Source organism: Mustelus asterias, chromosome 17 (assembly GCF_964213995.1).
Source record: "Mustelus asterias chromosome 17, sMusAst1.hap1.1, whole genome shotgun sequence".
Taxonomy (NCBI): Eukaryota; Metazoa; Chordata; class Chondrichthyes; order Carcharhiniformes; family Triakidae; genus Mustelus; species Mustelus asterias.
Genome location: NC_135817.1, coordinates 8,263,500 through 8,284,575, shown reverse-complemented (window position 1 = coordinate 8,284,575; position 21,076 = coordinate 8,263,500). Strand labels below are relative to the sequence as shown.

Below are 21,076 nucleotides of genomic sequence, written 5' to 3'. Positions count from 1 at the left end.
CTTACTGAGAATAAGAGTGTAAGATATATTCTGCAGCTTGTGTTACGGGTACAACTCTCTGAATGTATAGCTGGGGTGAAGTAGTAGTGTATTATAGTTAATCTTTTGTTTAATAAATGCTTTATTTATTAAAAGTTAATTGGCTGCATTCATTCATGTCTCAGAACAAAAAATAAATCTACCAAACTGTGATCGTAACAATAGCAAAGCAGAACTTGGATTTTGAGTACTGAAACAGGGTATTTATGCTGATCCTTTAGTTGTGGCCTAACAAAACCCTGAGTATTGTGTCCAGTTCTGGTTGTCACCTGTTAGGAAGGCTGTGATGATCCTTGAACAGGTAAAGATTTGCCAGAATGGTTCCAGGGATGGGGGATTTTTAAGTTGTAAATGGATATAGCTCTCAAATATAAAGGCACGTGCCCAATGGCCTCCCGTCTATTACAGCTTTATCTTTCCAAGTTGGTCAAGTCCCTTGCACTGAAAAACCCTTTGGTTCAGGAACTGCCTCCCCCTACAGGCAATTTTAGTATCTCATTCCATGCCTCGAATGCAGCTTCGGGGATTGAACATGGTCCCTTCGATCAAGGGTACCACGGCCATCAGCCAGTATTGTTTTTCAAGGGACTGAACTGTTTTGATTTTAGTAATAATAGCATTCTATCTGATCAGATGATTTATACTTTAAAGTTCACAATGCCTTATTTGACTGAAGGGGGAATATTAAACTTCCAATTACCAAAGTAATAAGTCTCACACCAGGTTAAAGTCCAACAGGTTTATTTGGATAAACGCTGGCATCTCCACATAATTCCAATAACCACAGCATGTGCAAAGTAATTGAGACAGTACGGAGTTTATCCATGATCTGTATAGCTGGTTGGCAAGTGGTGAACTTGATTTCAACATTTCTGACAGCAGCCGCGTAGAAAATAAGAGCCGTTTCGAGAGAATCATCCTGACTCAAAACGTTGGCTCTATTCTCTCGCCACAGATGCTGTCAGACCTGCTAAGGTTTTCCAATATTTTGTTTCAGATTCCAGCATCCACAGTATTTTGCCTTTATCTTATTTGAACATTGCTGCTGTACATGAGTCTTTGAAAGGTCTGATCACACCAAATGCAAATTGGTTGCACCCTGTGTTATGGTAATGGAATAAATAACTGGTGTGGAATTCACTTGAGAAATGGATGCTGACAGGTGCATTACCCACTGAACAGAAAAGCAAAAGCAGTCACAAGTATATAATGGAACTTTATAGGGCTGTAAAACTAGGTTTTCATTGGGTTTAATGGTTGAGAGAACACAGATTATCAGAAAAGATTTGCATTATTGGAGCACATTAAGACTTTTCAAAATGAATTACAGCCCATGAAGCACTTTAAATGTAGTCACTGTTCTAATTAGGAAATTAGAGTACAGATGGTTTCAATATTTAGCCTTCTTAGTGCCTATTAATATCACTTGCTAAGGATTACCAAAGCAGTATCCTTAAAGGTTTAGATCACAGCTGCAAAACTAACTAAGCAGTCCCTCATACAGCAAGTGAGGAGTATGAAACTGTCTTTACATCTACATATCTCCATCTGGTTTCTTTTGATCTTGCATTTAGAATTTACATCTTATTGGTGGAATGAGATACCATATGGTCACAATGGCAGAAATATCTTACTACACAAACACCTTATCCAATTTTGACATGTGGTAGTGTAAATCAATTTTAATTTGCTGAACGAAGTTTTTTCTGCTAATCTTTTAAAATTATCATTCTGCCACTTCTGTAAGATTAAAATTCTTGTTCTGCACCCTATCCTTTTCCCCTATGTACTTTATGAAGAGTGTTTTACCTGTATAGTGTGCAAGAAACAATACTTTTCTCCATCCCAGTAAATAAGTGGGGTTACAGGGATAGGGCTTGGGTTGGATTGTTGTCAGTGCTGGATTGATGGGCCAAATGGCTTCCTTCTGCACCATTGGGATTCCACATATCCCAGTATGTGACAATAATAAATCAAATTAAATCTTTGTTGCTTTCCTCCCTCAGCCTCTACACCAAAAGTTCTTATCCTGACTTCAAGCATCATCTCATTGTTCTTCACTGCCTGCAAATATAAATCACTTTCCTGGCTGTTCCCAAGTATGGGGTCTCAGGTTCAAGGGTTACAGTCCTGAAAGGCTATGGCAGTCACAACGTTAGCCATCCACCACCAGATCTGGCTGGATCACGATCAGGTCCTGCTCTGGTGTTCTCACCTCCCAACATTGTTCTTTCTGATCATTTACAGAATGCCACTTTGAAACCTACCAATCAGGTTTCCACCTTGCCAAATTTGCACCAAAACTAATCAAAGCCAAAAATTGCATCTTGTAACTGAAATAATCTCTCAATCCACTTAGAATCATAGAATCCTACAGTGCCGGCACTAACAATCCCATCCTATCCCCATTTACCCTGCTAATCCCCCAACACGAAGGGACAATTTAGCATGGCCAATCAACCTAACCTGCACATCTTTGAACTGTGGAAGGAAACAAGAGCACCTGGAGGAAACCTATGCAGACATGGGGTGAATGAACAAACTCCACACAGACATCACCCAAGGCCAGAATTGAACCCAGGTCCTGTGAGGCAGCAATGCTAACCACTGCCAATCATTTGATATCATCATCATCCAACAGCTGTTATCCAGTGGAATGAGACTGCTTGGTCTCCTCCTAACTCATCTACATGCTGCCCATGCAGCAACACCTGAAGATAGTCGCATGCACTGAAGACACCACAGCCCCTCACAATGACATCATTGTTGCAAAATGATCAGATTGCTCCTACATTGCCTCCAAAATCTGTCCCACAGATCCAATGGGGCGGGGGGAGTTAAGGATCACCACGGGAACTAGAACAGCCCACCATTTTACAAAGCTGCCAATCGTATACCCTCACTGATGCACCACTGAACTTACACAACCCAATTGTTCCACCATTTGGACAATAAATGCAAATTTCATTTAACTGGGTATCAAGAAAAGTCTGGTTTTCAGTCAGCCAGATTTTGATTGTCCAACTTGTACTAAAGTTGGAAAGACTGAAACAATTGTTTTGGTCCCCGCTTCAAACTCCATTCCTCTTCCTCACAATCTGAGATCAAACCAGGGTTTGCAACCTCGATATCACATTTGATCCCAAAATGAGCTTCCAACCACATATTCAAAGCAGCAGCAAGACTGCTGAATTCTGCTACAGAAATCCTCCATGCCTTTTCTAGACTATTCCAGCACACTCCTGAGTTGTCTCCTACATAGTAGTCTGTAAACTTGGCTATGCAAAACTCTATCTGTGCCTTAACTCACATCAAGTCCAGTTCACCTATCCTGTGCTTGCTGACCTACATTGGCTCCTGTTCAGGCAACATCTATCCCTTCCATGCTCTGTGAATCTCCTGCATTGGAGGGTGCGCCTAGGCCCCCAATACCAAAGATATCACTACTCTCCACACACCTCTACCGTGCTTTCCTCCCTTAACTCTTCCACCAAGCTTCTTTGGAATCTGAGCCAATATGTAGCTCTGTTTTATAATGTTCCTATGAAGCACCTAAAGACATTTTATAACCAACCATTATACAAATGTATCTTTTGGTCAAGAGTTAGGCTGGACTTGAAACGTTAGCTGTTTCTCCATAATGTTGCCAAACCTGAGTTTTCCTAGCACTTTCTGATTGAGGTTTCCAGCATTGTTTTTACTATTAAATATATATTGCTGATTTCAAATCTACATGCTTCCTTTTAAGAATTCATGGAAGGATTTGAGTGGATAGGAAAGCATCAAATGTCTTTAACCACCTAATTCTATGATTTAACCTCCAAGACAGAAAGGCTGCTGCATTATATATGACTGGTGGGGGCTTAAAGGAGGCCTTAAAGTCTGGAAAGGTAGTTTCAAATCTGCAAAATTCTCAGGCAGGAATTCCCTGAAGCCAAGGCAAGCTCCCGGGAAATAAGTGAAAAGGACTGTTTTATAAAAATTTAATCTTACAAATGATCAGATTTATTGAATTCAATTTTGCATCGTGCCATAGAGGGATCTGAAATCCACATTTATGGCAGATGGAGACCAGTCAGCCCATCATATCCATGATATCCAAGGAGCTATCCAACCTAATCAGAATTCAACCAATAAACAGGATTAAATGCAGATCAAACTAGCTTGACTGTCCTCAATCAAGCACAAAAGGGCTATTTGCTTATGTTAGTCAAGTTTATGGCCCAGTGGATTTGGTGCTAAAATGCTATTTGGACCATTGTCTCGTGGTTTCTTTCTTAAAAAGAGTCCTTGTGCTTCCTATTATGCCAGGATTATTGGCTCAGCCTCCACACACATCACACTGACACTTCTTACATTTTAACAATTATTAAAGGTAGACTTTTGTAGGGCTCCTGCATTGATAGATGCAGTCTATCAATTCACAACTCACTTGAAATTTGGACAATAGCATGTCAGGACATATTTAGTGAACCACACAACCATCTTGTGACAGCATCAGACACAAACTCAACATCTTATTTGTCCAGGCATACTATACTTACCCTCTTCTGAATCACTGCTAGTTCTGTGAAGATTCTTTAAGGCTCTCATTTGACATTTCAACTGCTGAGGCCATGATAAGAACTACTGCTTTGGTGATCTAGTCTATGCCATTAAAGCAGCTCAGATGCAATGAAGGACTCATTTTAAGCCACACTGTAAACTCTACCGCATAGTCCACCATCTGCCTCCTTGTTGCCTCTCATATCAATGAGAATCAGAGACATTTAGGGGATTAATGCACTTTATTACAACTTAATGTTAAAACAATGCTTCCATTTCTGATCATGAATCAGCTCAGTGATACCAGTCCAACTTTATTGCAGGTAAAATGGTGAGCAGCAGGCCATTGGGTTTGATGAATTCAACATGATGAACTGCAGGCAGCAGATTTACTGCAAGAAAGCAGAAACCCAATGTCAGTACGTATGATAATGTCAGGAGCTTACATCTGATAATCAACATAAACAACCAATGCCCCTCACTAATAACATGGTTCAAGCTAATTGAAAGTCTGTATTCTCTGAACAAAATGTCCACCCTCATTCAATCCGAATTGCCACAGGAAAGCAGACAGAAAGTTAAAGAGGGAAACTTTATCTCGCATCTGAATGCAAACCATAAAGTCTAGATTTTACTTCTGGTCTATCAGGAGATGCACATAACCAACATGAAGTATAGCATGGAACCCCTCAAAAATGTTGGTGAAACTCCAGATTGGATTGGATGGTTTCACAGTTCAATGAAGTTGCCACACTATTCAATATGGGAAGGGTGGCAAAGTAAATTAGTTTGCCATGTGCCATTTCAATGCAAGCCAGAATTTGCAGGAATCCAAGTGATTTTGTAGATAAGATGAATAACTAGTGAGCAACTCTGCTGTATTACAATGACTGAAACCAGAGGGGTAATAGATAGTTTATCTACCACAATGTGTTGATTCAGCATCTCTTCCCAGCTATTCATACAGCTGAAAATTCCAAGCAGTCTAACACTGATTTACTGAGGACACCAGCGATTTCAAATGAACAATGCAAAAGATTGGCAGAACAAAGTATTGCTCCATCCCCAACCCCTCCCCCACATGGCCACTACCCCATGATGTTCAGTTTTGGTCTCACTGAGCACTGACCTCTGTTCCCTCATTAACAGGTTCTATTTTACCTTTTGTCACTATTAGCACTCCAGTCCTTAATGGCATCATTATCACCTTTGTCTTTTGTCAATTGCACCTTTGGTCTGACCCATCCTCCTCCACTCACCTCTCCTACTATAATTCATCATATTTTTACTCCCTTCCCTTCAAAATGTTTCTCTCCACAAATGCTACCAGACCTGCTGATTGAACTGCTGAGTTTATCTAGCATTTCCTGTTTTTTATTTCACATTTCCAGCATCCACAGTATTTTGTGTTTATTGAAAGATGAATGCTGTCCAAGACAACTTGCCACAGCACCTCAACACCTGTCTAACCTTTCAGCTGGAACTCAGCATCTTCAACTGAATGTTCAGCTCCAGCAGCAGAGCTGGAACCCCAGCCTTCAGGCACAAATTTGCCACTCCATTTCCCTCTCCCATTTTGTTGGGTCTTGGTTTGGCTATCGACTTCTGGCATTGGTGTGTTGAGACCAAGGAACAGCAACTAAATATTGAGGCCAAGCCACATTCTTAGCCTCATTTCACTTGTAAATCCATCCTGCAGGAGAGTGACAAATTCTTTTTTAAAAACAATATCTGGCCATTATTGGTACTCACGCATTTTTCAATTTCCAAACCATCCTTGAAGAAAATCATGTATGGAGTAATACCATCTTCACGATAGTTTAACAATCCAACCATGCCATCGTAGTTCATACTCTCACCTAAGAAAAACTAGACAAAATTTCCAGAGTTCAGTACTTGGGACTCTGACATTAGGAAAAAAAATCTTGACTTTGAAACGATTATAGACAATCCTTCAGCTTCACCACTGATACTCGTTCTCCCAGCTACGCATCACATGTCTGGATACAGCAGAAATACAAGTTCCTCATCCATTCTTCATTTGCAAAATTCAATTGTGCGATGTACTGTTTTATTAAACTATTGAAGGGGCCAGAATTAATACCCAACAAGCAAATAACATTCGCCCTCCCCAATCATCAAGCAGTTTAGCATAGAACCAGGGTATTAGTTGATATCCATTAAACAATCTGCTTCACAGCACTGTCAAAGATTAGCTATGAAAACTTTCATTACCTGATAGTTTACAAAAGTGGATAGAATCTCTGAAATAACTGCCTGGGCATTGTCTGTGAAAGTCTTCACTCTTTCTGGATTTCGTTCCTCTATTCTTTTTTTCAGGCTATGGGTGAAGATAAAAATACGTAAAATGTATTTGTGCCAATATGAGCCTAATACACCCGGATTGTAGATTTGTTTAACAATCTAAAATCATATGCTACTCTAGAATTACTAGCATATTCACATGAAGCATGTTGGAACAATTCCTATCGCAAAGTTGCTATTTGAGACATGGCTACAAGACGGTCTGGGCTTGCAACTAAATATACCATGCTACATAGCAACCTGACAATCACAGTGAAATCACTTTCATGCAAGAGTATAATAAGAGGCTAACAGACAGTAGCAATTTAATACCACATTGGTAATTTTACCTAATGAGTAATGAGCCAGATTTAGTTAATGTGACACTTAAAGGCAAATGGGATGTTTTAGTCAAGAATCACAAGCATGGGAAATTCTAAATTTAGCTGACCACAATATAACGTGAATCACAAATGATCAACTGAGTGTGTATCCTTAGGGTCCAAGTCAGGTTAGGACAAAAAACAGAACAAAAGGAAAAGGCAGACAAACATGCGATCATATCCAGGAAAATGGGATAGATAAAAAAACCCAGAAGAAATGACAAGTGTTACAAAAAGGCAGAGGAAAAAAACTTAAAGGATCTGGAGCAACAAAATCTTTTTGCAATGAAAAATGTGAGCCCCTTGATGGTAATGGCAATACTGTCAATGAGAACAAAGCGGCTGACATGTTGAATGACGATTTTACTTCAGTGCTTACAGCAGTCTCGTCCTGCACCGACAAAAAGTCCCACTCTGTCCCTATCCCCTTAATCCAACATATTTACCCTGCTAATCTCCCTGACACTAAGGGGAAATTTAGCATAGCCAATCAACCCAAACGCTTATGGAGATTGCTTACTAGTTTCCAGAAAGTCTATTAAAAGCTTTTTCACAGCAAGTGGTTCAAATCTAGAATGCAGTGGAGGCAGCTTCAATTGTGGCATTCAAGAGAGTATTAGATGATTATTTGAATAGAAACAATGTGCAGGAACATGGGGAAACAGCAGAGGAATGTCATATGCTCGTTTGGAGAGCTGGTGCAGATACAACTGACCAAGTGGTCTCCTGTACCATAATTCAGAGATGAGATTTTTTAGCTGAAGTTGAAGGTGATGGAATGAAGGCTAATTATTGACCTGGTCAGAAGATTGGCTGAGCAAACAGCAGGGATAAAGAGGTGGTGGCTCCTCTAACAGATAGGATGCAACTAAGATCAATGTTGGGCCACAACCTATTCACTATTTGTGATGGGTATGAAACCACATCCAAATTTGCTACTAACACAGGGTAAACAGCGCTGTAAAACTTAATACCACATTGGTAATTTTACCTAATGAGTAATGAGCCATTGGAAACAATTCCTACTTGTGATATTAATAAACTTTAGAAAGCTTCAGAAAATAATCAAAACAATTAATGGGATATTGGACTTCATAAAGGTTCAGGACAGGCCAGGTCCCCCATGCAGCCAACCTCCACTGTTGGAGCCTCAGTACAAAGACCCTATACACAGATACGGAAAGCCAAGTCCCCTCTACAGACTAGTCAGCTCAAAGTCAGTAATCAAAAAGGTTATTGCTCAGCTTCTTGGATTTGCATTGGCTAATATATTTACCAGATTATCACGACTGCCAAAATTAGGCCGAGTAAATTGGACGTATGCTTTAGAACATGAGTAATCTCACTGAAATTTACAAAGGGGCCTGACAGGGTAGACAGACTGGCTCCCCAACACAGGATCACAGTACTAGGATAAGAGTTTAATGATGCAAGGCTCAAACGAAGAGAAATGTATTCACTCAGTTCTGAAACACAAATTCAGAGCAGCAGATGGAATTTGAAGTGAGGTTTGGCAGAAGGAATAGAGACAGGGGCTGTATGTGCATTGATCTTTCACAGTGACCGGACAGACAGTGGTTAGAAAAGCCTGTGGCCACTCAAGTTAGAGCCACTGAGTACAAGAGCAGGGAAGTTATGATGAACAGTTACAAGGTATTAGAATATTACATCCAGGGTGGCCACCACATCTTTAGGTAGGGTGTCAGGACCCTTGAGCAGGGGATTTACCAGAATAGTGTCAGCTAGTGTTAGGTTGGAAAAACTGGGTTTGATCTCCTTCTTGTAGTAGAGATTTGATTGAGAGCAGCACAGTTGCAAAGTGATTAGCACTGCTGCTTCAAGGCACAAGGGACCCGTGTTTAATTCCAGCCTCAGGCCACTTATCTGTGTGGAGTTTGCACGTTCTCCCCATGTCTACGTGGGTTTCCTCCGGGTGCTCCAGTTTCCTCCCACACTCCAAAGATGTGTGGGTCAGATTGATTGGCCATGCTACTGTCCCTTAATACAGTAAGTTTAACAACACCAGGTTAAAGTCCAACAGGTTTATTTGGTAGCAAAAACCACACAAGCTTTCGGAGCTCCAAGCCCCTTCTTCAGGCGAGTGGGAATTCTGTTCACAAACAGGGCATATAAAGACACAGACTCAATTTACATGAATAATGGTTGGAATGCGAATACTTACAGCTAATCAAGTCTTTAAGAAACAAACAACGTGAGTGGAGAGAGCATCAAGACAGGCTAAAAAGATGTGTATTGTCTCCAGACAAGACAGCCAGTGAAACTCTGCAGGTCCAGGCAACTGTGGGGGTTACAAATAGTGTGACATGAACCCAATATCCCGGTTGAGGCTGTCCTCATGTGTGTGCGGAACTTGGCTATCAGTTTCTGCTCAGCGACTCTGCGCCGTCATGTGTCGCGAAGGCCGCCTTGGAGAACGCTTACCCGAATATCAGAGGCCAAATGCCCGTGACCGCTGAAGTGCTCCCCAACAGGAAGAGAACAGTCTTGCCTGGTGATTGTCGAGTGGTGTTCATTCATCCGTTGTCGCAACGTCTGCATAGTTTCCCCAATGTACCATGCCTCGGGCCATCCTTCCCTGCAGCGTATCAGGTAGACAACATTGGCCAAGTTGCAAGAGTATGTACCGTGTACCTGGTGGATGGTGTTCTCGTGTGAGATGATGGCATCTGTGCCGATGATCCGGCACGTCTTGCAGAGGTTGCTGTGGCAGGGTTGTGTGGTGTCGTGGTCACTGTTCTCCTAAATGCTGGGTAGTTTGCTGCGGACAATGGTCTGTTTGAGGTTGTGCGGTTGTTTGAAGGCAAGAAGTGGGGGTGTGGGGATGGCCTTGGCGAGATGTTCGTCTTCATCAATGACATGTTGAAGGCTCCGGAGGAGATGCTGTAGCTTCTTGGAGCTCCGAAAGCTTGTGTGGCTTTTGCTACCAAATAAACCTGTTGGACTTTAACCTGGTGTTGTTAAACTTCTTACTGTGTTTACCCCAGTCCAACGCCGGCATCTCCACATCATGACTGTCCCTTAATGTCAGGGGATTAGCAGGGTAATCCATGGGGTTAAGGTCTGGGTGGCATTGTTGTCAGCATAGGTTAGATGGGCCAAATGGCCTCCTTCTGCACTTAGGATTCTCGGATAGTGATACGTAGACAAGGAGAGGTTTTTTCTTTAGCAGATGGTGCCAGGACTAAGGGACATAGATTTAAGGTAATCGGCAAAAGATAAAGGAAATAGGAGCAAAAACTTGCATGCTGGGAGTGACAATGACCTGGAACTTGGTATAATTGGTTTCAAAATGAAATTGAATGGACAGGGGGAAAAACATTATGCAGGGTTACAGAGATGGGGAGCCAAGATGACTGGATCAGTCTACAGAGCTGACAGATTCAATGGAGAGAATGACCATGGCTATGAGATTAAACTACAGCTATATTTCTGGAATTTAGAAAGTTGTAGCTTCATTTGATCTGGTCAGGGGATTTGATCCAGAGGATTAAGATCAGAATTAAAATTAGGAAAGGGTGGTGGTGGAACACAAACGCTGATCAATTATTAATTACAAATCTGAAAGCTCAGTCAGAACAAATGCTAGGAAACTGTAGCAAAACGGTAACTCCAACCCAGATTCCTGCACAATAATCAAAGCTAAAAATTAATTTCTACCTGTCAAAGCATCACAAACCACAAAAACCTACAGTAATCCATTTAAAGTTTTAGCTCAGGTATAAGACAATTTCTAATTCCCCTCTACAACGCAATCACGCAGGTTTTGAGATCTCAGACGGAGATGCATGTCCAGTGGAACACATTTCAATCACGGGTGCTTTGGCAAGAGATGCAGCAGTACCGAACCAGTCATCTTCTGATCAGCTGGTCAATTACAACCGAACTTCCAGCCACCCGGAAAAAGCTACAGTCCAGTTTGAGGAACTCAGCAATGCAACAAAGTAACAGACCGTTCAAAGAGCAACAGGAGTAATGCATTTGATTGCTAAAGCCAGCCTTTTTACTCACTATTTCATATATTCCTTTATGTAATTTCTGTAGTTGGATTTTACAAAGCCGACTTCCCGCAGATTGTGGTTCAATACAATGTCAACGCCACGGACAGTTGAAGACTCAGCCTGTTCACCAGGACTTTCTTGGGAAGCATTGCCACCAATTAAAGACTCATCAATCGATCCTTCAGTTCTGCAAATAACCTTGCAAAGAAAACATGGCAGATATTAGCACATAACAGGATGATATTCAGGTCTCTACAAGTTCACCACCTCTCAATGGTGCACAGTACGGCACGGTAGCACAGTGGTCAGCACTGCTGCTTCACAGCTCCAAGGGTCCCGGGTTAGATTCTCGGCTCGGGTCACTGTCTGTGTGGAGTTTGCACATTCTCCTCGTGTCTGCGTGGGTTTCCTCCGGGTGCTCCGGTTTCCTCCCACAGTCCAAAGATGTGCGGGTTAGGTTGATTGGCCAGGTTAAAAATTGCCCCTTAGAGTCCTGGGATGCGTAGGTTAGAGGGATTAGCGGGTAAATATGTGGGGGTAGGGCCTGGGTGGGATTGTGGTCGGTGCAGGCTCTATGGGCCGAATGGCCTCCTTCTGCACTGTAGGGTTGCTATGCTATAATTGACTGCAAAACATCATTGATCACAGCCTGGTATCTGACCCAAGTCCCAGGTTTCAACATTCTACAGAAAACCAGGACAATTCAGCCACCAGAGGACAGGGAAGATTGGCCACATGCTCCACAAGAGTAACGAGGACAGCTGTAATTGTGACTGGTCATCCTAATCAGACCACTGCCCACATACAGAACTTCTAACCAGAGAGATTCATTCCTGGTGGCATCACAACCATTCACAGTGCCCACTGAAAGCAGAGTGGATTGTTAACCTTGACATCAAACTATTAACTTCTCCCAGTCATGCGTATAAAAACCCATTCGCACATTCAGCTTGGTCACAACATCAAACTCTAACCAGTAATCAACTGGTCTAAATAGGTCAGAGATGGGGTGGGCGAAGAATTCCAGGGCAGACCCTCACCGAGTCAGAATAATCACAATCTTAGCATTTGACTGAAGAGACCTGGGAGGGTAAAATCCCAGAAATAAAGGCAAATTAAATCTTCCAAAATTACTAGTTCCAAAAGACAACTGTATTGCATCACAGAAACCTTGTATCGACTGTTGAATTGCAAGAACCCCTTCCTTACCTTTTCCAAGAAGCTAACCACAATGACAAATAAGACTGAGGAACTTAATACAATTAAAAGCGAAAACGTACCAGAGAAACCAGGGGCTAAAATCATAGAATCCCTACAGTGCAGAAACAGGCCATTCAGTCCATCGAGTCTGCACCGACCACAATCCCACCCAGGCCCCACCCCCACATCCCTACACATTTACCTGCTAATCCCTCTAACCTACACATCTCAGGACACTAAGGGGCAATTTTAGCATGGCCAATCAACCTAACCTGCACATCTTTGGACTGTGGGAGGAAACCGGAGCACCCGGAGGAAACCCACGCAGACACGAGGAGAATGTGCAAACTCCACACAGACAGTGACCCAAGCTGGGAATTGAACCTAGGTCCCTGGAGCTGTGAAGCAACATTGCTAATCCCCAGGATCCATCATCATAGGGCTCTCAGGAGATAGCTACAGAGATAGGGGACACGCTCGTCATGATTTTCAACTTGGAAGTTAGCAAAAGTTACATTTAAAAGAGGGAGAAAACCACAGGCCGTAGCCTGACATTAACAACTGGAACCTATTATTTAGGAACACTTAAATGTGCATAAACCATACGATCAAACTTAACATGGTTTTATGAAAGGGAAGATTTGTGTTTGCCATATTTATTAGATTTTAATAGGGTAGATAAAAATGCATCAGTTGATGCAGAACACCTGGATTTCCAACAGGCATTCAATAACATGCCACACAAGGTGATAAAAACAAGATAAGGACTCATGGTTTTAGCATGGACAGAGGATCAGTGAAAGATCAGAATGCAAAGAGGTGTGATGAACAGAGCATTTTCAAGTTGCTAGTGGAGTGCCAAGAATTCATACGGAGGCCTTTTACAATCTTTGTGACTTAGATGTGGAGTAATGATCTACATTTGCTGACATCAGAAAGTTAGGCAGGAATGTAATCGATTCCAGGGATGAGGAACTTGTTTTGTGATAAGAGATTGAACAGCTTAGGCCCATAGTCACCGGAGTTTTGAAGAATGAGAGATCTAACGGAGGTATACAAGATGCTAAAGGGGATTGAAAGGGTAGAAGTAAAGTAGATGTATCCCCTTGTGGTACATTCTAGAACAATCTGTCTTGGTTTTAAAACAGAAATGAGGAATTGCTTCACTCAAATGGATCAAATCTGTTGAATTCCCTACCCAAGTGCAGTGGACGCCAGAACACGAAACAGATAGGATTTCAGTAGTGGGATGAAGGGTTATGGGGAGCAGGCAGGAAGGTGGAAATGAGATCAGCCACGATCATATTAAATGGCAGAGCAAGCTTGAGGGGCTGAGCAAAAAGGTTGTAAAGATAGAAGATGGGCTAATTGAGTGGGCAACAAGGTGGCAAATGAAGTACAAGGAAGTATGAAACCAAAAGAGAAAATCATGGGAGATCTTAGCAGGTCTGACAGCCGGCATCTCCATATCAGCATCTGTAAGGACAGAAGAGATGACATTTTGAGTCCAGATAATTCTGTCAAGGGTTTGACAAAGGGTCATCTGAACTCGAAACGTCAGCTCTTTCCTCTCCTTACAGATGCTGCCAGACCTGCTGAGATTTCTCAGCATTTTCTCTTTTGGTTTCAGATTCCAGCATCTGCAGTAATTTGCTTTTGTACAAGAAAGTGAGGTTAATCATTTTTCGTAGTTCATATAGAAAAGCAAATTTAGTCTTCAAAGGCACATTGTAAACATTGATGTTCAGAGGGATTTGGTTGCATATGAACAAGGAAAACAGCATTTGCAATTGCAAGCAATTAGGAAGGCGAAGGGATTGCAAAGAGATTGGATACATGAACAGGGCATCTTGCTACAAGTGCACAGGGCTTTGGGGTAAACACACCGGCAGTGTTATATATAGCCTTGTGGAAGGGTATACTTGTATTGAAGGCAGTGTAGCCTAGGGATGAAAGGGCTATCCAATGATCAGAGGCAGAGTAAACAGGAGCTATACCCTCAAGTTAAGAACAAGAGGTGACCTAATTGAAACATACAAGAGTGCAAAAGGCCCGACAAATATAGACAATACCTGTGTTTTGCTGGAGAACATGGGAGGGGGCAGTGGCTCAGGGTAAGGACGTTTTTAGGGCTCAGTGCAGAAATCTTTGGAATTTGCTACCTCAAGATGGCTGGGGTAATTCCATTCACGTACACATTTAAAGGTAGACTCAAGACAGATGGCAAAATCAACAGATATTGGAAACAGGCAGTTAAAGTGGCAACAAGGCTGATGAGTCGCCATGAGTATACTAAACAACGGAGCAGTCTCAACAGGCCTCATGGTCTACCCCACCTATTTCTGCCTGCTGCTCTACAGATTTGAGGCACAACATGGTGGCACAATGGTTAGCACCAAAGACACAGGTTTGAATCCAGCCTTGGGTGACCGTGTGGAGTTTGTACATTCCTGTCTGCGTGGTTTCCACCAGGTGCTCCAGTTTCTTCCCACAGTCCAAAGATGTGTGGGTTAGTGCATTGGCTATGCTTAAATACAACTTTGTCTATGTAGGCTGGGAGGGGCAGCAGGGTAAAGATGCAGAGATACGAGGATAGGGTCTAGATGGGATTCTGAGTCACTGCAGACACAACGGGCCAAATGGCCACCTTTGGCACTGCACAGATTCTAAGATTTATAATCGCGGAAGGCGAAGGTTCATCTGTTTGGGTCCATTGGCGGCAGCAGCCTCATTGAAGAGGAGCCCCAATTTAAAGATTCCCACTCCTACATGTAGACACAAAATCCAAAGATCGAGGTGCAGTTCTTGGGTGACTGTGTAGTTTGCATACTCTCCTAATGCCTGTGTGGGTTTCCTCCAGGTGCTCTAGTTTCCCTCTTAGTGTCCCACGGTGTCGGTCAAATGGATTGGCCATAGTAAATGTGCAGAGGAAGAGGGTAAGATACTCTTTGGGCGAGCTGGATGGGCCCCAATGGCCTCTTTCTGTACTGTAGGGATTCTATGGTTAACTGTGCCCCAAAGGAGAAGCAGACAAGCTGGGGAGGGCGTGCACAGAGTGGCCCTCTATGGGGTGGGATAGGGAGCCGAATGCCCCAAGCCAGCAGCACCATTGTAAACGCTACCCAAACCTGCCCGGGGCTCCGGGGGAACTCGGCCTGGGAGTGGGCGCCGATAGCCCCGCCCCTTCGGTCTCCACGGGGACCTATGTCCACGTCACGACGTTCCACTCCCCCTCCCCCACCCCCCGCGCTCGCGCCAGCGGCCTCGCTCGAGCCTCACCTTCCCCTCCACCTCGTAGGTGATGCCCTTGGCGCCTTCCTTGATCTTGTAGATGTCGGAGAACATCTCGTCGCCTGAGGGGAGAAAAGAGAATGGTCGTTCAGCGGAGGCGGAAGTAGTAAAGTACCAGCTCCTCCCCCCTCCCCCCGGCGCACTGCGTTTCCCAGACTGCGGGCCTGACGCTGCCCCCGGGCCAGGGTGTCCCCGAGGCCTAGTCCCAACAGGCTTTCCAGAACAATCGACAGCCGCTCACTGCCAGACTCCCCGCTTCCAGCGCAATGCCGACCAACCGGGCCTCTGGCGTTCGCAGCCCACCTCCACCGCAGCGAATACCCCCCCCCCCACCCCTCCCGCACCGGGAAAACCGGCTTCTCACCGGAGATGATGCACTTGTAAAGCTTCATTTCGAAGCGAACAGCGACGAACGGCAGGAACAGCAGCCGTGCGGAGCGGAGAGGAAAAAGGGCGAGTCCTTCCGCTCGCCGCCCTTATATATACGGCGGCACACTAACGTCAGCACGGGATGATGCGTCAGCGGCACGCACATTCCTGTGACGTACGGGCGAGCACTGCCCGGGCTCCCCCCTCCCCTCCCCCATTCCCCCCCTCCCCTCCCCCATTCCCCCCCTCCCCTCCCCCATTCCCCCCCTCCCCTCCCCCATTCCCCCCCTCCCCTCCCCCATTCCCCCCCCTCCCCTCCCCCATTCCCCCCCTCCCCTCCCCCATTCCCCCCCCTCCCCTCCCCCATTCCCCCCCCTCCCCTCACCCCCTCCCCACTCCCCTCCCCCACTCCCCTCCCCCATTCCCCCCCTCCCCTCCCCCATTCCCCCCCTCCCCTCCCCCATTCCCCCCCTCCCCTCCCCCATTCCCCCCCTCCCCTCCCCATTCCCCCCCTCCCCTCCCCATTCCCCCCCTCCCCTCCCCCATTCCCCCCTCCCCTCCCCATTCCCCCTCCCCTCCCCCCCCCCTCCCCCCCCATGCCCCCCCTCCCCCCCCATTCCCCCCCTCCCCCCCCCATTCCCCCCATGCCCCCCCTCCCCCCCCATGCCCCCCGTGCCCATGCCCCCCTCCCCCCATTCCCCCCTCCCCCCATTCCCCCCCTCCCCCCCCATTCCCCCCCTCCCCCCCCATTCCCCCCCTCCCCCCCCATTCCCTCCCCCCCATTCCCCCCCTCCCCCATTCCCCCCTCCCCCCCATTCCCCCCCTCCCCCCCCATTCCTCCCCCGCCATTCCCCCCCTCCCCCCCATTCCCCCCCTTTCCCCCCTTTCCCCCCTCCCCCCCCATTCCCCCCTCCCCTCCCCTCCCCCATTCCCCTCCCCTCCCCCCCCCCCATTCCCCCCTCCCCTCCCCCATTCCCCCCTCCCCTCCCCCATTCCCCCCTCCCCTCCCCCATTCCCCCCTCCCCTCCCCCATTCCCCCCTCCCCTCCCCCATTCCCCCCTCCCCTCCCCTATTCCCCCCTCCCCTCCCCTATTCCCCCCTCCCCTCCCCTCCCCTATTCCCCCCTCCCCTCCCCTATTCCCCCCTCCCCTCCCCTCCCCTATTCCCCCTCCCCTATTCCCCCCTCCCCTCCCCTATTCCCCCCTCCCCTCCCCTCCCCTATTCCCCCCTCCCCTCCCCTATTCCCCCCTCCCCTCCCCTCCCCTATTCCCCCCCCCTCCTCTCCCCCATTCCCCCCTCCCCTCCCCTCCCCCATTCCCCCCTCCCCTCCCCTCCCCCATTCCCCCCTCCCCTCCCCTCCCCCATTCCCCCCTCCCCTCCCCTCCCCTCCCCCATTCCCCCCTCCCCTCCCCTCCCCTCCCCCATTCCCCCTCCCCTCCCCTCCCCCATTCCCCCCCCCCTCCCCTCCCCTCAAAAAACCCCATGCCCCCTCCCCTCCCCCATTCCCCCCTCCCCTCCCCCATTCCCCCTCCCCTCCCCCATTCCCCCTCCCCTCCCCCATTCCCCCATTCCCCCCTCCCCTCCCCCATTCCCCCCTCCCCTCCCCCATCCCCCTCCCCTCCCCCATTCCCCCCTCCCCTCCCCCATTCCCCCCCCCCTCCCCTCCCCCATTCCCCCTCCCCTCCATTCCCCCCCTCCCCTCCCCCATTCCCCCCCCCTCCCCTCCCCCATTCCCCCCCCTCCCCTCCCCCATTCCCCCCCCCCTCCCCTCCCCCATTCCCCCCCCCTCCCCTCCCCCATTCCCCCCCCTCCCCTCCCCCATTCACCCCCCTCCCCTCCCCCATTCCCCCCCCTCCCCTCCCCCATTCCCCCCCTCCCCTCCCCCATTCCCCCCCCTCCCCTCCCCCATTCCCCCCCTCCCCTCCCCTTCCCCCCCCTCCCTCCCCCATTCCCCCCCCTCCCCTCCCCCATTCCCCCCCTCCCCTCCCCCATTCCCCCCCTCCCCTCCCCCATTCCCCCCCCTCCCCTCCCCCTTCCCCCCCCTCCCCTCCCCCATTCCCCCCCCTCCCCTCCCCCATTCCCCCCCTCCCCTCCCCCATTGCCCCCCTTCCCCTCCCCTCCCCCATTCCCCCCCCTCCCCTCCCCCATTCCCCCCCCTCCCCCATTCCCCCCCTCCCCCATTCCCCCCCCTCCCCTCCCCCATTCCCCCCTCCCCTCCCCCATTCCCCCCCCTCCCCTCCCCCATTCCCCCCCCTCCCCTCCCCCATGCCCCCCCGCCCCTCCCCCTTCCCCCCCTCCCCTCCCCCAGTCCCCCCCCTCCCCCTCCCCCATTCCCCCCCCTCCCCTCCCCCATTCCCCCCCCTCCCCTCCCCCATGCCCCCCCCCTCCCCTCCCCCATTCCCCCCGCCCCTCCCCCATTCCCCCCCTCCCCTCCCCCATTCCCCCCGCCCTCCCCTCCCCCATTCCCCCCCCTCCCCTCCCCATTCCCCCCCGCCCCTCCCCCATTCCCCCCCTCCCCTCCCCATTCCCCCCCCCTCCCCTCCCCCATTCCCCCCCTCCCCTCCCCCCCGCCATGCCCCCCCTCCCCTCCCCCCCATTCCCCCCTCCCCTCCCCCATTCCCCCCCTCCCCTCCCCCATTCCCCCCCGCCCTCCCCCATTCCCCCTCCCCTCCCCCCATTCCCCCCCTCCCCTCCCTCCCCCATTCCCCCCCTCCCCTCCCCCATTCCCCCCCTCCCCTCCCCCATTCCCCCCCCTCCCCTCCCCCATTCCCCCCTCCCTCCCCCATTCCCCCCTCCCCTCCCCTCCCCCATTCCCCCTCCCCTCCCCTCCCCCATTCCCCCCTCCCCTCCCCTCCCCCATTCCCCCCTCCCCTCCCCATTCCCCCCTCCCCTCCCCCATTCCCCCCCTCCCCTCCCCTCCCCCCATCCCCCCCTGCCCCATTCCCCCCCTCCCCTCCCCCATTCCCCCCCCTCCCCTCCCCCATTCCCCCCCTCCCCTCCCCCATTCCCCCCCTCCCCTCCCCCATTCCCCCCCTCCCCTCCCCCATTCCCCCCTCCCCTCCCCATTCCCCCCCTCCCCTCCCCCATTCCCCCCCTCCCCTCCCCCATTCCCCCCCTCCCCTCCCCATTCCCCCCCTCCCCTCCCCCATTCCCCCCCTCCCCATTCCCCCCCTCCCCATTCCCCCCCTCCCCTCCCCATTCCCCCCCTCCCCTCCCCATTCCCCCCCTCCCCTCCCCATTCCCCCCTCCCCTCCCCTCCCCATTCCCCCCCTCCCCTCCCCTCCCCCCCCCCTCCCCTCCCCCTCCCCCCCCTCCCCTCCCCTCCCCATTCCCCCCCTCCCCTCCCCTCCCCTCCCCATTCCCCCCTCCCCTCCCCATTCCCCCCTCTCCCATTCCCCCCTCCCCTCCCCATTCCCCCCTCCCCCATTCCCCCCTCCCCCATTCCCCCCTCCCCTATTCCCTCCCCTCCCCATTCCCTCCCCTCCCCATTCCCTCCCCTCCCCATTCCCTCCCCTCCCCATTCCCTCCCCTCCCCATTCCCTCCCCTCCCCTCCCCATTCCCTCCCCTCCCCCATCCCCCCTCCACTCCCCCCCCATCCCCCCTCCACTCCTCCCCCATCCCCCCTCCACTCCCCCCCCATCCCCCCTCCACTCCCCCCCCATCCCCCTCCACTCCCCCCCATCCCCCTCCACTCCCCCCCCCATCCCCCTCCACTCCCCCCCCCATCCCCCTCCACTCCCCCCCCATTCCCCTACACTCCCCCCCCATTCCCCTCCACTCCCCCCCCATTCCCCCTCCACTCCCCCCCCATTCCCCCTCCACTCCCCCCCCATTCCCCCCCCATTCCCCCCCCATTCCCCCTCCACTCCCCCCCCATTCCCCCCCCATTCCCCACCCATTCCCCCTCCACTCCCCCTCCACTCCCCCTCCACTCCCCCCCCATTCCCCCTCCACTCCCCCCCCACTCCCCCCCACTCCCCCCCACTCCCCCTCCACTCCCCCTCCACTCCCCCCCCACTCCCCCTCCACTCCCCCCCACTCCCCTCCACTCCCCCCCCACTCCCCCCCCCACTCCCCCCCACTTCCACTCCCCCCCCCACTCCCCCCCCACTCCCCCCCCCATTCCACCCCCACTCCCCCCCCATTCCCCCTCCACTCCCCCCCCATTCCCCCTCCATTCCCCCTCCACTCCCCCCCCATTCCCCCTCCACTCCCCCCCCATTCCCCCTCCACTCCCCCCCCATTCCCCCTCCACTCCCCCCCCATTCCCCCTCCCACTCCCCCCCCATTCCCCCTCCACTCCCCCCCCATTCCCCCTCCACTCCTCCCCATTCCCCCTCCACTCCTCCCCATTCCCCTCCACTCCCCCCCATTCCCCCTCCACTCCCCCCCATTCCCCCTCCACTCCCCCCCATTCCCCCTCCACTCCCCCCCCATTCCCCCTCCACTCCCCCCCATTCCCCCTCCACTCCCCCCCCATTCCCCCCCATTCCCCCCCATTCCCCCTCCACTCCCCCCCATTCCCCCTGCACTCCCCCCCATTCCCCCTGCACTCCCCCCCATTCCCCCTGCACTCCCCCCCCATTCCCCCTGCACTCCCCCCCCATTCCCCCTGCACTCCCCCCATTCCCCCTGCACTCCCCCCATTCCCCCTCCACTCCCCCCCATTCCCCCTCCACTCCCCCCCATTCCACCTCCACTCCCCCCCATTCCCCCTCCACTCCCTCCCCCCATTCCCCCTCCACTCCCCCCCATTCCCCCTCCACTCCCTCCCCCCATTCCCCCTCCACTCCCCCCCCATTCCCCCTCCACTCCCCCCCCATTCCCCCTCCACTCCCCCCCCATTCCCCCTCCACTCCCCCCCCATTCCCCCTCCACTCCCCCCCCATTCCCCCTCCACTCCCCCCCCATTCCCCCTCCACTCC

At 50.6% G+C, this 21,076-nt stretch overlaps 2 protein-coding genes and 1 non-coding gene across 3 annotated transcripts in view; 1 reads left to right on the top strand and 2 right to left on the bottom strand.

Moving 5' to 3' along the window:
• Positions 1–21,076, top strand: part of gtf2f2a (general transcription factor IIF, polypeptide 2a) — a 315,225-nt gene that overhangs the window by 120,520 nt on the left and 173,629 nt on the right. The window lies entirely within an intron of this gene.
• tpt1 (tumor protein, translationally-controlled 1) lies at positions 764–16,327 on the bottom strand. The gene is made up of 6 exons (XM_078232253.1): positions 16,146–16,327; positions 15,770–15,843; positions 11,301–11,488; positions 6,820–6,925; positions 6,337–6,453; positions 764–4,976 (listed from the first exon to the last, which is right to left on the bottom strand). Exons 1-6 carry the CDS (start codon positions 16,171–16,173, stop codon positions 4,974–4,976), a joined length of 516 nt encoding a protein of 171 aa, XP_078088379.1. The 5' UTR covers positions 16,174–16,327; the 3' UTR covers positions 764–4,973.
• LOC144506690 (small nucleolar RNA SNORA31) lies at positions 5,112–5,242 on the bottom strand. Its single transcript, XR_013499939.1, has one exon. It is a non-coding gene; the product is annotated as a small nucleolar RNA SNORA31 (small nucleolar RNA).

What these genes read in the sequence shown, in the direction of transcription:
- tpt1 (XM_078232253.1), bottom strand. Translation starts at nt 16,173, where the DNA reads ATGAAGCTTTACAAGTGCATCATCTCCG. An exon ending in CCTACGAGGTGGAGGGGAAG is followed by an intron (nt 11,489 to 15,769) that starts GTGAGGCTCGAG and finishes TTTCTTTGCAAG; the next exon opens with GTTATTTGCAGAACTGAAGG. An exon ending in CCACTTTTGTAAACTATCAG is followed by an intron (nt 6,454 to 6,819) that starts GTAATGAAAGTT and finishes AATTTTGTCTAG; the next exon opens with TTTTTCTTAGGTGAGAGTAT.